General features: G+C 34.6%; 1 protein-coding gene across 2 annotated transcripts in view; it reads left to right on the plus strand.

The window, feature by feature from the left end:
- Zc3h6 (zinc finger CCCH-type containing 6) overlaps positions 1 to 18,679 on the plus strand; it is a 59,519-nt gene that overhangs the window by 13,729 nt on the left and 27,111 nt on the right. The window contains exons 2-3 of one of the 2 annotated variants that reach the window (XM_026379970.2): positions 8,219 to 8,399; positions 14,411 to 14,533. In XM_026379970.2, the coding sequence (XP_026235755.2) occupies positions 8,219 to 8,399; positions 14,411 to 14,533 (304 nt within the window). The remainder of the gene's footprint in view (positions 1 to 8,218; positions 8,400 to 14,410; positions 14,534 to 18,679) is intronic. The other variant, XM_077791941.1, reaches the window with a different exon arrangement.

The raw sequence follows: 18,679 nt of genomic DNA on the forward strand, positions 1-18,679 counted from the left end.
TCTGGAGGCTGCCTAATAAACCCTAATAATTCTGGAGGAATTAAAGCACTTTATGTTTATTTTATGATCCAGTGACATTAGCCTTGTCTCAGTTCCTGTGGTATGTCATGCTTTCTTCACAGAAATATCTCACAGAAGTTTCCTCTGTGTGCAGAGGTCTTTCTCCCTGTGCCCGTCACTCAGGTTAATGCCTCATTTCAGTTCATCCCTGCTTCTTCAGGGAAAGCATTCCAGACTTTCCTGACAGGTGGCTTCTCCCTGCTGCAGTGCTCTGACGGCACCGTTTCCTCCCTCATATACTTGTATGGTTGTTAATTTTGTATTTATTTGTGTGATTCTTTAATTGCTCTTTCCCATCACTAGATTAAAAGTTTTATGAGAGAAGAAACCATGTCTCTTTGTTGTTGTGTTGTATGTCATTTATCATTGTCTCCCTACTGAGAAGGTGGTGAATAAATACATGTTAAATGAAAAAATGGCTTTTTTGTTTTGTTTTGTTTTTTTGAAGCTGGAGAGGTAAAATTCTTCTATACATACAGTTTTTAGAATTGCTAGTTCAGATGTTGTGGATTTCATCCCTGGACTAAGAACATCAGACAGTTGTATGCTTAGACAGTTTTACTTTGTTTTCTCATATTGTTTCTTCTTAATTGAATCTTGGCAGTCTGTCCTTGGCTCAAATTGGGATATGTTGTGAGCATTATCATATCAAGTATACAGTATATAGTAACTTTTCAGGTAATATTTATGAGGACTCAGAGAAATTTCTTTGTTATTTCAAGAAAAAAAATGCTACTCTTGGAGTAAATGTTCTCTTTTTTCTTGGAGGCACTGTTGTCTTATGCCTATCTTTCTGAAGCTCAGAGCCATATCTGTAGTTTGCATTTTAAAGTTAGGGTTTCTGGGTACACTTTTCTCAGCCATAGCCTCATTTTAATTTTTAGAATTTTAACTGTAATTTATTTACATGTTTTATAGTTTCTTTAATGAAAGACTATTTATACCTTTCTAGGAATAATGCAAATGCCATCAGATCTTAAAAAAACAAAAGCCATATTAATGGTGTTTGCTGGGCAAGAAATGAATTCAGTGTGTCTCTTCATACTGGGCACTAGATATTTTTCCCTTTGATCATTTTTCTGCTCATGTTGTGAAAGCACAGGCATTGCTTCAAGAGATCTGAACTAGGATATGAGTATCAGGCACACCTTGGGACACACATGCTGGAAACCCTTCATCCTGTAGATACAGAACAAGGAAGTTGTGTGTTCACTGCTGTGCAGTATCTAACTGAAGGCCTTGCACTTAGCCTGACTGGATATCAGAGCCCCTTTATTTTCCTTCATTTGCAAAATAAATGTAGCAAGATCCCAGCTACTCAGCAAGATCCCCCTTTATATATACTTATATGCATATAATATATATGTATATATAAAATATATAATAAGTTTGCTTGGATCTTGCTACATTGCTGAGGCTGGCCTCAAACTTTTGGTCCTCCTGTCTTATCCTCCTGAATCACTGGGATTACAGGCATGTGCCATGCATCTGGCTTGATAAATTTTCAAGTTATATGACCTCAATCTAGGGTCAGTATCCTTTGAGACACTCCTAGGGAAGCATGTTCTCCTGAAAGCCTTGAGAAGGAATACATAAACTGCTCTATTATGTTGGTACAGAGAGTTATGTAACAAGTTATTGTGCAAGTTAGGTTTTGATGAAACAAATATGAGTAAATAAATATGTTACTGATATAAGAAATAAAGATTAGGAAGGCCACATATAGTTTAAAAAACAAAGGAGTTATTACTTGTAACAGAAGTAAGAATTCTCACTGGGCATGGTGGCACAAGCCTATAATCCCAGGAGAGGCTGAGGCAATAGAACAGCAATTTGAAAACCAGCCTCAGCAACTTAGTGAGGTCCTGAGCAATTTGGTGAGACCCTGTCTCAAAATAAAATATAAAAGCCAAGTGCAGTGGCATGTGCTTATAATCCCAGCAGCTCAGGAGGCCGAGACAGGAGAATCTGGAGTTTGAAGCCAGCTTCAGCAATGGTGAGACGCTAAGCAACTCAGTGAGACCCTGTCTCTAATAAAATACAATCCCTGGCACCAAAATAAATAAATAAATAAATAAAATATATAAAAAGGCAGAGAGCTGGGGATGTGGCTCAGTGATTAAGCACCCCTGGATTCAATCCCCAGTATAAAACAAAACAAAACAACAAAAAGGAAGAAAGAATTCTCAGTTATCTCTAGGGTAGAGATACCTTACATAAAATTAAGTGAATTTTGCAAAGGTTGTTATAGGACTATGGAGGGTTACACCCTGTCTCAAAATGAAAAATAAAAAAGGGCTGTGGATGTGTCTCATTGGTTAAGTGCCTCTGAGTTCAATCCCTAGTACCAAATATAGATAAATAAAAACAAAGAGCTGGGGATGTATTTCAGTGGTAGAATGCCTTGAGTTTGATTCCTAGGACTGAAAAACAGTATGCTGTGTGTATGTATGTATGTATGTATGAATAATGTTGCTCATATTTTTGTATTAAGTCTCATTCCTGAAGGAATCTATATTTGAGTTGAGATGTGAGGCTTTGACAGATTCTGAGATTGGCTTGAAGAGTAAAACCAATCAAGTAAAAAGTATATTAACTGTAGATAGTCAAAAAGGTAAAATTTCTGCTAGCTATAAATATATTTCAGAGGGTATAAGAATATAGTGGATAAAAGATAAAGTTGTAGATGCTCCTCAGATTGTTCCTGTGGTAATTTGTAAAGAGAAGCTATTTCTGAAGCTATAAAGGATAACTGAATTAAGTAAGATAAGCCATCTAGGATGTAAATATCCAAGGTCCAGTTTGGGGATAAACATAAAATCTCAAAAATTCATGTTAAGTTGTTGTCATGGCCTCACTATAGCCAGATAATGTTTCCTTGAAGGAAAATATGTAGTTTGGAGATGTAGGCTAGGGAGGGAGTTTAGGATTTACAAGGACCATTCATTTTTTTTTATTATTATTAGTTGTTCAAAACATTACATAGCTCTTTTTTTTTTTAAGAGAGAGTGAGAGAGGAGAGAGAGCGAGAGAGAGAATTTTTAATATTTATTTTTTTTAGTTCTCGGCGGACACAACATCTTTGTTGGTATGTGGTGCTGAGGATCGAACCCGGGCCGCACGCATGCCAGGCGAGCGCGCTACCGCTTGAGCCACATCCCCAGCCCCATTACATAGCTCTTGACATATCATAATTCATACATTTGATTCAAGTGGGTTATGAACTCCCATTTTTACCCCATATACAGATTGCAGAATCACATCGGTTATACATCCACGTTTTTACATACTGCCATATTAGTGTCTGTTGTATTCTGCCGCCTTTTCATAAACTGCATATGTTGAGAGAAGACAGAGTAGGCAGGGGAAAAGTCTTAGCTGAGCTAGTTATCCGTCAAGCATGTTGACTGGTTGAACCAGTAGGATTCAGACACTTGTTACATGGACAATAGAGGCACAGCCTGCATAGTGTCAGCTGCCCACGTCTCTTTTCCCACAAGACAACACCAAACTTGAAGGAGTCAGATGATCAGCAGCATGTGTGGTGGGCACTCTGTTGTTGAGGAGCTGTTTCAATACTAAAGCTAAACACTTTTCTTAGCCTGTTTCCATACTAAAGCTAAACACTTAGCCTGCAGCTGTGGTAAATCTCAGACCTCACTGGAAGCCAGGAGTGTGGATGAGAAACTGCCTCCCAGCAGCCTCCTACAAAATAGGGAGGTGGGTGAGGTACAGCCTGGTAGTAGAATCATGCCATATCTGGAGGTCAGAGGCAGTCTGCCCAGGTTTAAGCCAGCCTGTGCTGAGCCTGACCTGTGTGACCTCTGTGGAGCTCATACAGTGCTGCAAGGCACTAGCATAAAGCCATTTTCTACCTTATCACCATGGTGAGAGAGAAATGACAGCATAAATCAGTACAAAAGCATGGAAGAAAAGTGTCCCAAGTAGTGGTTTCAAGCATCTGGAAAGCCATGTTTTTCTGTTTTTAGGATAAGCACTTTGTTGTATTATGTTGTCTGCTTCTGGAGAAATCCTGACACAGGCACAAATTGTGGATATTGTGGTGATATGTCAGCCTGTCTCAGGAAGTTCATATTTGTAAGTAATGTCTTGTAATGGCATCCATCAGGAGTGTGTGTAGTCTCTTATTGAGGCTTTTGCATTTCTTCCAGAAGACACAGCTTGTAAAAGGAGCCTTTAGGCAATCGTAAAGAAAAGGCAGAAATATAAGACTAAATGGTTCAGGTTAATTTATCTCAATAGCCAGCAATACCCAGAACAGTGAAAACTAGAATACCCCTGTTGAGACATATCAATTTATAAGGCTTTAGTGAGTAATTACCTTCAGAATAAGAACATATGAATGGTGAGGATACTGACCAATTTCAGAGTATTTTACTTATACCGTTGCATATTATGATTTTCTCTAATGTCTTCCATCTAGAATATAAGTCTAGAGAAAAAATATTTTTTAAAATTCATTGAGATACAATTCACCCTTTAAACTATGTAATCCATTGGTTTCCAGTATATCTGGGGTTATGCAATCATTACCACTATCTAATTTTAGAACATTTTCATCAGTTCCACAGAGAAACCCAGATCTGTTGATAATCAATTCCCATTCTTCTCTCTAGTCTACCTGGCAACCTCTAATCTACTTTCTGTCTCTGTGGATTTGACTTAGAGATAAACTCTTTGAAAGGCAATTTTGTGTACTAACTGGATAGTTATTTACCAGTGTCTGGTACATGAACATGAATATGCCACTTTCCTGAAAAGAATATAATCACTCTTTTTAAAATTTTAAAATTATTTTTTTTAAATTTTAAATATTTTTTTTAGTTATAGGTGTACACAGTGTCTTTATTTTACTTTATGTGGTGCTGAGGATCGAACCCAGTGCCTCACCCATGCTAGGCAAGCACTCTACCTCTGAGCCACAAACCCCAGTTCTAAAATCACTCTTATTTCCATGTTAATAAGAAGTTCCATATATATATTTGACCTGGGAACTTCTCTTTTTGATTTATTAAGTTTGAAAAACTATCTGGATTTAGTAAACAAAATAGTGTTGAGGTCATTCAAAATCTAGAGAATGCTAAGCATTTCTTGATTCTCTTATTCTCTTGTTTTATCTCAAGATCACAGGTTGGTATCTGACAAATTACTAGTTGCTCAATAAAGAAAGCTTTATTTTATTTTGATGATGGCTGGAATTAGAATCCAACTTTCCTTCCATTAAGTCTTCTCTTTCCGTTATGTTACGCATACTTTCATATGTGCTCCAAACTTACTTTTTAAAGCATGTAGAAGCAGTTCATAGACATGTGAATCATTGTTCTTTATTTCATCTTTCTATCTAATTTTTGTATTGAAACAGAAATTCATGTTTATATCTGTTCTTGTATGAATGTTAAAATGATAAATAGGCTATGGGAGAAGATAGAAAAAAGTTTAAAACTTGTAGTGTTTTATCCTAGTAAAAAATATGAAAAGCTCATATTTCACATTGATGTAAAGTAGGTCATAAATTTGCATGTAGCATTTCAGCCTGAGTACTTGATGTTTTTAAATAGCTCTAGTCAAAATGCTAAATATGAATTTCTGATTTCTAGGTGTAAGGTTTTTTTTTTTAATACTTTAAGGAGCTTAAGTTGGAAGATAGAGGTAGTAAAAGAAATGATCAACACCCATAGATATTTTTTGTCATTTATATTTAAATTTTTATTGTGGTATAACATAGCAAAGTGAATGATTTTTAAATGTACTACTGTATTAATATTCACAAATTATACATACTTATACATGTGGTAATCACAACATAGATCAATGTACAAAATATTTCAACACCCCAGAAATCAGTACTGCTTTCTTTTTTCTTTTGTTTGTTTTTTTTTTCTGGCCAGCTATATATCCCCAAGAGGCAGTTGTTACTCTGGCTTCTATTACTGCGATGAGTTTTGTCTGTTCTTGAAGTACATACAGATGGACTTAGTAAAGTCTTATGTCTGGCCTTTTTCACCCATTATTTCTATGAGAATCATCCATATTATTTGGTGTAGTTAATTTTTTACCCATATTATTTTATTATATAAATAAAGCACAATTTATATATTTATTCACCTGCTGATGGAGATTTGGGTTGTTTAAAATTATTTGCTATTATTAGTAAAGCTGCTGAAACCATTCTTATAATTGTCTTTTGGTGATTATATGCACTGATTTTCTTGGGCCATAAAGTTTTAGAGTTTTATAAAAGTTCAGAACATTTTTATTAAACAGAATGCAAAGCCTGCTTCACAAGAAATTTTCAAGTCCATCTTGATTTTTTAATAGAAACTGGGAAAAATTGACAATAATATTTACTTAAGGGTGGTATTATGTACTTGTTCTAGATGCAAAAGTAATGGATATTATACATTCAGTCATTCAGTAAACAGAAGGGGTACCATGCTAGATGCTAGGGCTGCATATGTACCCCACATTCACCAACCAATAAACAAGGCATTTGAACATAATGTGCAGAGTGCAGGGATAAGAGAAATGGAGGGTTATTAGGAGGTGCTTAGAATGGAGTATTTCACCTAAACCTGGGTGATAAGGTGGTATCTTAGAGGAAATAACATCTAAACTCTAAACTGGGTCCTAAGTAGTCTGTTAGTATTAGCCAGGTGACCAGATATGGGTGGATACTGAGATGAGCAGGGTAGTGAGTTTTTAGACAAAGTTTAAGGCTTGGGGACTTGAGAAATGGAAAGTAACTGGATAAGCAGAAACTCAGTTATAAAAAGGAGATTCAATATCCTCATTCCAGAAGGGAACCAGTGAAGATTCTTTTTATTATACAAAACTTAAACAGATAAAGAATAGTAGAATGAATCCTCATAGACAGACCCCACAGTTTTCAGCTCTTGATCTGTCTTATTGAGTCTACTTATTCTATTCCCAAATTTGAGATATTATTGAAGATTTTTAGCTGAAGAGTGACATGACCAATTTTGCATTTTAGAAAGTACATGTTTCAAGTAATTTTAAATTATCTTTAAAATGTACACACCATAGTTTGGGTGTTTCTCATTTGCTTCCAGTTATACAAAGACCAGCATGTACTATTTGTAGTTTGTAGCTTTTCAAACTGTAGTGTATGGAAGCATGAGTAGTGTTAAAATTGTTTTATGCATTCATCTTCCAATTATATCAGTTGGTTTATTTGCATTTAAAATAATGAACATTTTGGCTTCTATTAACTTAAAAATTTCATAATCAACATGAAAAGTCAGTTTCTAACATTCAACTTCCAAAATAGCAAAGATACTAGTATTTGAAAAGTGGAATTAAATGTATAATTTTACTGTGAATATTTTTTACAGATTTATTGTCTCTTTTAATATGCATTAAGATTTCTGGATTATTTTTTAAATCTTCAAGATAATTCAAAAGAGGAATTAATAATTCTTCTTTAGTGGCTTGGTTTTATTACTTATTATGTATTAAATTTGCTTGCTTATTGAAGTTTACTTTGTTAAGAAATATCGATTGAGTTTATTTTAAAATATCGATTTAATTTACTTTAAAGCTATTCTGCTGCATATGGATCACTAAGTTAAAAATGCTTTCTTATATTTAGAGTGTTTCCTCAAGTATTTTAGTTTAGCTTTTTTTTTTTTTGCCTCTTGAAGGTATTGTATGGTAACTATTGTAATACTTTGGGATAATACTGTATTCATCGTTCATTCATTATTTTGGGGAGAGTCAGTGATCTTAATCTAAATTAGAGTTTGGCAGACTTTGGCTATTGGGAATGGTTCTTACATTTTTCAAGTTGTTTTTTTTGTTGTTGTTGTTTAAAGAAGAAGATGAGGGCTGGGTATATAGCTCAGTTGGTAGAGTTACTTCCCTCTCATGCACAAGGCCCTGGGTTCAATCCAGCACCAAAAAAAAAAAAAAAAAGAGTGAATTTGCAACAGAAAATATGTGGCTTGCAAATATAAAAATATTTACTCTCAGGCCCTTGATGGAACATGATTTTCAGTCCATTTTCAAAATGAATATATCTTAAATTCTTGACACATGCTTTTTTTTCTTTTGAAAATATTTCTATAAGATTTATTTTAGAACTGACATTTGAAAATTAAATTTTCATTGTCTTGTATAGAGAAGATGATGAATTAGAAGATGGTGAAATAGATGATGCAGGATTTGAAGAAACACAAGAGCATGAAGCAAAAGAGGATGAAAAACAGAAAAATGAGAAAGCCTACAGAAAATCAAGAAAAAAACACAAGAAAGAAAGAGAGAAGAAGAAATCCAAAAGGAGAAAACGTGAGAAACATAAGGTTAGTTGTATGCACTGTTCTTTTGACAATTTTTAATGAAATATAAAATACTGAAAATTAGAAAATATAATCCATTGTCTATTTTCTTTGTAAAATATATGGATTATATGTTTTTATTTAATTGAGTAACACATTTTCTAAGCATAAATATTTTATGAATTATTTTAAAGATTCAAAAAATAATCAAGGTAGTGCTCGGGTTGTGGCCAGTGGTAGAGCACTTGCCTAGCACATGTGAGGCCCTGGGTTTAATCCTAAGTACCACATTAAAAAAATAAATAAAGGTTAAATTAAAAGAAAAAAAAGGTAAATCTAACCCCCGCTTAATTCAGATTAAAATATAATCTCTTCTAGATGAGTGATTGTAAGCAAGGATATTAGAAGGTTAAGAAAATAAAATGTTATGCTCTACAGATGTGGATTAGCAGCACTGGCATTGTCTGTCTGTTCATTCATTCGTTCATGTGGATTATCCATATGTATTATTCCGTGCTTACTGTGGAAGCCTGTTATATGCCAGGGTTAGAGTGGTGATTCAAACTGTTTGCTTTTTTTTTTTTTTTTTTTTAAATATTTATTTATTTATTTATTTTAGTTCTCGGCAGACACAACATCTTAGTTTGTATGTGGTGCTGAGGATCGAACCCGGGCCGCACGCATGCCAGGCGAGCGCGCTACCACTTGAGCCACATCCCCAGCCCCAAACTGTTTGCTTTTAAAGAAAAATGGAAATGTAAGGAGAGAGGTGATAAATAAATGAAAAACAAGTGCTATCAAGAAAACAATAACTTGCTTGATGGAAAATAATGTGAGTTTAGACTGGGAAGAAGGGATCCTATCCTGGAAGCAGTGGTGGAGTAGTTTTAAAAACTCCCTGAATTTCCCCCATTGCAATTAGTAAAACAAAACTAAAAACTCATTGGCAAAATGAAATAACAAGTTATCCCCACAAACCTCAAAAATACAAATAGCCAAACCATACAGACAGCAATAAGACCAGTATAGAGTCAGCAACTGTGTGAAACAGAGCAGAGAGAAGGTCAAGGAACTCCCAGAAAACAAACTGCCATCTCAAGTAGAGGGGTCCCTGCTCAACACTGGAATCTCATGGGTCTGTATGAGAGCAGCAACAGAAAAACATTCAAGGCTTTGTGATTCTAGTTCACACTTGAATATCAGGTGACGACAGAAAATTGGATGGTGCTGAAGTGTGCCTAATTAATTCCTCATACTAATCAACCAAATCCCTTTCCTAGGACAGAGTCTCACACTGAGAAGGTAACTGTTGAGAGTAGAATCTAAATTGAGTCACAAACACACCAGGGCCAAAGAAGGAAATGATGGGGAAGGAGATGGAAGAAGCATGTCTCAGAGGACATTTGATTGTGTTCTTAATACTTTGCATTGACAACAGAAGAGGCAGCCCCAAAGGCTTGACTCTAGGGAATCTTTCTTGGCTCATCCCATGCATTCTTTTACATGAGAATCAAGACAGGACTCTGGTCATATTCCAGAGAAATTATTACAAGAAAAATGAGAGAATAATGTTCCTTTGGAAAAGAAAGAATGCCGACAAGCATACCAAACCATTTAATCCAATATTTCAGAATGTTAACAAATTAGGAAAATAATATGAACTATGATTAAACAAAAAAATAGAATTGGAAAAAAGAATTCTTTGGCCATTCAAGCAAAACAACAACAACAACAAGAAAACAACATTAACAACAACAATAACACAAAACCCCAAGGCCCTTATTCAAGAAAGAAAATAAGAATCTATATATAAACGTTTTTAAAAATTTGTCAATCCATTTATCTTCTGTTGGATTGACAAATTTAAATAAGGAAATAAAATGCAAGCTGGGGATTTTATATCCAGTTAGAATACTGACCTTCAAATGTACAGTTCTCAGACAGTGTATGTGCAAGAACTCAGGAAATATTGTTGCCATGCGAATCTGCTAGAAAACAAATTCAGATAATCAAATCACTAGGGGAGAGGTAGGATCAGCCTACTACATGCACACAAATATTTATCTGTGAAACCAAGAATAAAAGATGACTATAAAAGGGGCAGAATTTAGTGTATTAGAACATTATGACTGTAATTAGCAGCACTGGCATTGTCCATCTGTTTATTCATTCCTAAAGAACGGAAAAATTGAAGAGTATGTAGTAATCAGTATAAACTTGTTGTCATCTTATAGTTATTAACTATAATTATCAGAATAAAAATTATAGCATTGGGCTGGGGATGTGGCTCAAGTGGTAGCGCGCTCGCCTGGCATGCATGCGGCCCGGGTTTGATTCTCAGCACCACATACAAAGATGTTGTGTTCGCCGAAAATTTTAAAAAATAAATATTAAAATTCTCTCTCTCTCTCTCTCTAAAAAAAATTATAGCATTAAGTGTTCATAGCAATAAAAATGAAAAAACAAAAAGATCAGCTAAGTTCCCAAGGTGAAAAACAATAAAGGGAAAATAAAACAAAAAGAAAGTACTAAAGTTACAAACAGAACTTTATGAGTTAGAATGAAAAAATAATAGGTCTTAAAAAAAGACAAAACATATGTCATTGGCCAAACTGGTCAAGAAAAAAAGGAAAAGAAAAATTAGATAAAAATAAAGTTAGATAAAAAGAGGAAATTAAAACTATAAGAAATTTATTTGTATAATTTTGCGAAAATAAACCAAGATGAAATGGATAATTTTCTAGAAAAATATACCTTACAAAGTTGGTTTCAGAGAGTCAAAAAGTCTAATGGATTTTTTTGAAGAATTTAGTTCATAATCTCTCCTACTAAGAAATATAAGGGCCAAATATTTTCAAGAAAGGATTTTTTCCCCAAACTTTCAAAGATCCTATAGTCTCTTGCCATAGGGTCTTGCCAAAAACTGCTTCAACACCCTCAAGATGCAGCTGGTTTTCAATCTTTGGTCAACTTAATAAACTTCCTCCCTATAAGATTTGTTTGTTTATTTGTCTTTAACTTTTCAACTAGTCTGAACTAGTCAGGTAATACATAAAAAATTGTTGGCTAATGTTATGGTAAAAACTTTGATGAAAGAAGAAGGAAAATGCATAATTCTGACTTGATTGTATTTGGTGAGATTAGGGGGATAGATCATAAACATAAAACAATTATCAGCCAGATATGGTGGTGCACACAAAATAATGCCAGTAATTTGGGAGGCTGAGGCAAGAGGATGGTAAGTTTGAGCCTTGACAATTTAGACCCTAAAGTGAAAAAAAAATATAAAGGGCTAGAGATATAGCTCAGTGGTAGAGCACCCTTGTGTTCAATGCCTGTTATCACAAAAAACAAATCAAACAGTGTATAATGTGCTAACTCCCATGGCATAGAGATATAGGGAAGACATCTGGCATTGTGCTAATCGTTTGGTTCAGAACGTGCGCCTGCACACGAGCACGCACTACAATAAGAAAAGGAAGACAGTAATAAGAATTGGAGTTTATGTTAAAAAATGAGATTTCAAAGGAAGAGAAAGGAGAAAATACTTCCAGTGATGAGGAAGGACTAGCCAGACCAGATTTTGCAGGAGCATTTTTTATATGAAGGAGCCCTCGAGGAGAAGAGCTAGATTGAGACATGTTCTAATTGTAAAGGAGGAAGAACTTAAGGAGGTAGATAAATTTTGAGATCTTGGAAAACAAACAGCGAGTTGCCTGGTATTGATGTGCTAGTCTGAGGGAAGCACTTCAGATGAGAAGGCATGTTACACAATGGCCATTTTGGGAAAGTTAATCATGCAGGGTGGACTGGATGTCTGAGAGTTGTAAGGCAGACAGTCCAGGAGACATTTTTTTTCAGTTTGTTTGAATTTAGTACAGAATACATTTTCTTTTATCTTTTATTCCTATTTTTGGGGGGGTATACTAGGAATTTAACCCAGAGTACCTTTATCACTGAGCCACACCCCCAACTCTTTTTATTTTCTTTTATTTTGAGACAGGGTCTTGCTAAGTTAGTGAAACTGGCCTCAAACTTACTATCCTCCTGCCTCAGCTTCCTCAGTTGCTGTGATTACAGGTATCCAGCTGACTATTAATCATACTATTAATATAGTATACTATATTGTGTTACAAAGTAAGATGAAGGTAATTATTTAAAAATTAAATAATGACTTACTAGAGTAACTAGTGTTAATTAACATTTTAGTATATTTCTTTCCAGTTATTTTTCTGTTTCCTTGATATTGGAAATAATATGGTTTATTTTATATTTGCATTTTACTTAATATTATAAGGCAAAAATTTTGTTACAGTATTATAAAATTTTCCAAAATATTTTCATCAATTGCTGTGTGCTATACTTCCTTCAGTAAGTATATTTTGTTAGATGGAAGTTTGTGGTAAATCTTCAAAGACAGGTAAGATTGTCCAAAGAGGCACAGAAAATACCAAAGCAAAAAAGTGTGAAAAGGGTGGTCTGTTTAGAGGAAGTCATTTAAGTTCTTAAATTCTTTCTGTTACTATTTGAATACTTTCGGAGTCATTGTGTGGCTTGCATGTTAGTCCTTGAATTGTATGTCATTTGCCCTCCTTACTCATCATGAGGTGACATGATGTTAAGAGTTCTGTAGAGCCAGATGTGGTGGCACACACCTGTAATCTCAGTGGCTCAGGAGGATGAGATAGGAGGATCTTGAGTTCAAAACCCACCTCAGCAACAGCAAGGGGCTAAGCAACTCAGTGAAACCCTGTCTCTAAATAAAATATAAAATAGGGCTGGAGATGTGGCTCAGTGGTGGAGTGCCCCTGAATTCAATCCCCAGTACCAAAAAAAAAAAAAAAAAAAAAAAAAAAAGAGTTCTGTAGAAAACATAGTAATTTTTTTTAACATAGTAATTTAGACCTTAAACTTTAGTACTTACCAACTAAATATATAGAAAGAAATAATTCACCTGTGTTTTATAGGTAAAATCACAAAAGTTAAAGCAGTAGTTTCAAATACTTAAACGAATAACTAAAACAATATTCTCACCACAAAAAAGGAGGGATAGGGACTAGGCATATAGCAGCTCAATTGCAGAACTTGAGCTTAGCATGTGCCAAGCCCTAGGTTGGATTCCCAGCACTCTCACCAAAAGGAGGTATAAAAGGAAACACAAAAATTCTCAAAAAAGTATACCATATCACCTATCAAGTCAACAAAGAGAAAACTAAAGTGAGTGAAGAAAGTAGATTGTTTTCTCTAAAAGAATATTTAAGAATGGAATGGAGCAAAACAGATTCTTCCTCTGTAAGAGCATCAGAGATTAATTTACTTACAAAGAATTTCATTGCTTTTGTACTATACCCACATGCTGAGAATTCAGGAATGAGGACATACATGCTTAGTGTCTGCATGCTGTAAACTTTGAGAACTTTTAAAGAGGGTACTCAACTTGCAAAGGTAAGTATTTTGACCAGATATAAGAGATTTGGTGACTTTTTTGGAAATTGCATTCAGACTTGAAAACTGTTTTTCCATCATAATCAATTGTTGCTTTCATTTCACTTTTGGTTAATTTTATGGGCTAGGTTTATTTCATATAAGTGATTTGCAGTGTTTTGATATCTTCATTTTAGTGTACTCACACAATAGAATAAGAACTGTAAAGGCATTTTACATAGAAATAAGTTAATGCATTTCCTACTTGTGTTCTGTGACCCCTTTTGGTTATGAGGAACTGGTTTTACTTCCTTTAAGATTAACTTAAGTATAAGATAATTTTAGAGCCCAAATGACTTCTGTTTGAAGTCCTTGGGCCAAAGGGATGATGAAAAAAAAATACTTTTATAAACAGAAGAAGAAATACTTTCCCCAGAAAATCTCAGAGGAGTTGGGGTGCTGGTGGCCTGTGGAAAAGACTTTTCAGTTATACTTAAGAGTCTACCAGAACACTATGACCTACTTGTTGGCACATCTAGCTAAAGCTTATATGTTAATTATTAAATTTTCTTCTTTTTGCAAGTGTAACACATTTTTTTCCTTCCCTTTAGCATAATTCCCCATCTAGTGATGATAGTTCAGACTACAGTCTTGATTCAGATGTGGAACATACAGAAAGTTCTCACAAAAAAAGAACTGGTTTCTACAGGGATTATGACATTCCATTTTCTCAGGTATTGCCTTTTTTTGTGATAAAACATAGATGACCTAAAATATGCAATTTTAATCATTTAAGTGTAAAATTTAGTAGTGTTCAGTATAATTCACAATGTTGTTTAATAATCATCACCACTATCCATCTGCAGAACTTTTTGATCATCCTAAGTGGAAATTCTATACCCATTAACCAATTCCCCCTTGCTTCCAGCCCTGATAACTACTATTTTAACTGTATGGATTTACCTGATATATATATATCAGGTAAATCCATCTCTCTCTCTCTCTCTCTCTCTCTCTCTCTCTCTCTATATATATATATATATATATATATATATATATATATATATATATATATGAAATCTTACAGTATTTAACGATTTCTGTCTGGCTTTATTCACTTAGCATATTTTCAAGGTCCATCCATGTTTTAGCATGTATCAAAATTTCATTCTTTTTAAAGGCAAATAATATTGTGAGTATATAATATAACATTTGGTTTATCCATTCATCCATCAATGGATAATTGTTTTCATCTTTTGGCTATTGTGAGTCATTGCTGCTTTTGAACATGTAGGTAGAAATTCCCTTCAGACTTTCAGTTCATTGGGGTGTGTACCTATACATAGGAGTGTAATTGCTGGATCATATGGTTATTCTTTTATTTCTTATTCTTTTTTTTAGTTACACATGACAATAGAATGTATTTTGACATATCATACATATGTGAAGTATAACTTTCCATTATTGGGGGAAGTTACATTGGTTGTTTATTCTTATAGGAATGCAGGAAAGTTAGGTTCAATTCATTCTACTGTCTTTTCCATTCCCAACCCCCCTCTTCTTCCCCTCCCCCTATTCCCCAAGTTCAATCCAGTGAACCTCCACTGCCCACCCTCACCAGCCTTTTGTGAGTCAGCATCCACATATCAGAAAGAACATTCAGCTTTTGGTTTTTTGAGATTGGCTTATTTCACTTAGCAGTTCTAGTTCCACCCATTTACTAGCAAATGCCATAATTTTATTTTTCTTTATGGCTGACTAATATTCCATTGTGTGAATGTATCACATTTTTTTAATGCATTTATCTATTGAAAGGCACCTAGGTTGGTTCCATAGTTTAGCTATTGTGAATTGAGCTGCTGTGAATATTGATGTGGCTATAGTATGATGGTTTTTAGTCTTTTGGGTGTATGCTGAGGAGTGGGATAACTGAGTCAAATGGTGGTTCTATTCCAAGTTTTCTGAGGAATCTCCATACTGCTTTCCAGAGTGATTGCACCAATTTGCAGCCCCACCAACAATGTATGAGAGTACCCTTTTCACTACATCCTTGCCAACATTTATTGTTACTTGTATTCTTGATAGTTGCCATTCTGATGGGAATGAAATAAAATCTCAGTGTAGTTTTTTTTTGAGGGGGGAAGGGCTATTTTTTAAATTTGTTCTAATTAGTTACACATGACAGCAGAATGTATTTCGATTCATTGTATACAAATAGAGCACAACTTTTTTTATTTCTCAGGTTGTATACAATGTAGATTTCTACAATTATACATGTACCTAAGGTACTGATATCTATATTATTCTCTCATCTTTCTTACCCCCAATCCTTCCCCACCCACCCTTTGCCTAACCTAAAGTTCCTCCATTCTTTCTAGGCTCTCCCCGCCCCATTATGGATCAGCATCCATTTATCTGAGAAAACATTTGGCCTATGGTTTTTTGGGATTGGCTTTCTTTGCTTAGTATGATATTTTCTGATTCCATCCATTTACCATCAAATGCCATGATTTTATTCTCTTTTAATGCTGAAAAATATTCCATTGTGTGTATATACCAGTTTCTTTATCCAGTTTCTTCATCTCTTGAAGGGCATCTAGGTTGGTTCCACAGCTTAGCTATTGTGAATTGAGCTGCTATAAACATTGATGTGGCTGTGTTTCACTATAGTATTGCTGATTTTAAGTCCTTTGGATATAGACCAAAGAGTGGCATAGCTGGGTCAAATGGTTGGATTGACCAATCATTTGGTTCCATTCCAAGTTTTCTAAGGAATCTCCATATTGCTTTCCAAAGTGATTGCACTAATTTGCAGTCCCACCAGCAATGTATGGATGTGCTTTTTCCCCCACATCCTCACCAACAGTTACTGTTGCTCATAATCTTGATAACTGTCATTTCACCTCACTGGAGTGAGATGAAATCTTAAAGTAGTTTTGATTTGCATTTCTCTAATTACTAGAGATGTTGAACATTTTTTTCAAATATTTGTTGATTGATTATATATCTTCTTCTGAGAAGGGTCTGTTCAATTATTTAGCCCATTTATTGATTAGGTTATTATTATTTTTTTGGTGTTAAGTTTTCTGAGTTCTTTATATATCTTGGAAATTGGTGCTGTATCTAATATGCATGTGTTAAAGATTTTCTTCCACTCTGTAGGCTCTGTCTTCACATTATTGATTGTTTCCTTTGCTGAGAAGAAACTTTTTAGTATAATACCATTTATTGATTCTTTTTAAAAAATTTTTTTAGTTATACATGGGCACAATGTCTTTATTTTGTTTATTTATTTTTATGTGGTGCTGAGGATCGAACCTAGGGTCTCACATGTGCAAGGCGAGCACTCTACCACTCAGCCACAATCCTAGCCCCTGATTTTTTTTAATGGTTTTATTTTATTTGTTTATGTGGTGCCCAGGGATTGAACCCAGTGCCTCACACATGCTAAGCAAGTGCTCTACCACTGAGCCACAACTCTGGCCCCACCATTTATTGATTCTTGATTTTAATTCTTGCTCTTTAGGAGCCTTGTTGAGGAATTCAGATCCTAAGCAGACATGATGAAGATTTGGGCCTACTTTTTCTTTTTTTTTTTTTTTTTAACATAGTTGTAGATGGGCAGCATGTCTTTATTTAATTTATTTATTTATTTTTAATGTGGTGCTGGGGATCAAACCCAGTGCCTCACACATGCTGGGCAAGTGCTCTGCCACTGAGCCCCAGCCCCAGACCTCTACTTTTTCTTGTAGTAGGCACAGGGTCGCTGGTCTAATGCCTAGGCCCTTGATCCAATTTGAGTTGAGGTTAGTGCATGTTGAGAGATAAGGCTCTATTCATTTTTTTTTTTAAATTTGTGGTGCTGGGGATTGAACCCAGGGCCTTGTGCATGCAAGGCAAGCACTCTACCAACTGAGCTATATCCCCAGCCCTTCTAACTTCATTTTATTACAAATGGATTTCCAGTTTCCCCAGCACCATTTGTTGAAGAGGCTTTCTTTTCTCCAATGTGTGTTTATGGAACCTCTTGTCTAGTATGAGATACTGTATTTATGTGGGGTTGTCTCGGTGTTTGGAGAATCTTTGCATCTTGTAAGGTCTTCTTTAATGTCTTTGGTGTTCTGTAGTTTTCATTGTATAAGTCTTTACCTCTTTTGTAAGATTTATTCCCAACTATTTTATATTCTTTAAGGCTATTATGAATGGGATCATTTTCCTAATTTCTCTTTCAATTGACTCATCACTTATAACACTCATAAATCAATTGCATTCCTATATATAGGAATGCAATTGATTTATGAGTGTTAATTTTATATTCTGCTAATTTGCTGAATTCATTTATGAGTTCTAGATGTTTTCTGGTGGGGGTTTTTGGGGTCTTCTAAATATAGAGTCATGTCATCAGCAAATAGGGATAGTTTGAATTCTTCTTTCCTATATGTATCCCTTTCATTTCTTTTTTCTAATTGCTCTGGTTAGAGTTTCCAGGAATAGAAGTGATAAAAGAGGGCATCCCTGTCTTGTTCCAGTTTTTAAATGGAATGCTTTAAATTTTTCTCCATTTAGAATGATGTTGGCCTTGGGTTTAGCATATATAGCTTTTACAATGTTGAGATATGTTTATGTTATCCCTAGTGTTTCTAGTGTTTTGAGTATGAATTGATGCTGTATTTTGTTAAATGCTATTTCTGCATCTTTTAAGACAATCATGTGATTCTTGTCTTTAAGTCTATTGATGTGATGAATTATATTTATTGATTTCCGTACATTGAACGAACTTTGCATCCCTGGGATGAACCTCACTTAATCATGGTGTACTATCTTTTAAATATGTTTTTGCATTTTATTTGCCAGTATTTTATTAAGAATTTTTGCATATA

The sequence above is a fragment of the Urocitellus parryii genome, chromosome 12, assembly GCF_045843805.1.
Source record: "Urocitellus parryii isolate mUroPar1 chromosome 12, mUroPar1.hap1, whole genome shotgun sequence".
Classification (NCBI taxonomy): Eukaryota; Metazoa; Chordata; class Mammalia; order Rodentia; family Sciuridae; genus Urocitellus; species Urocitellus parryii.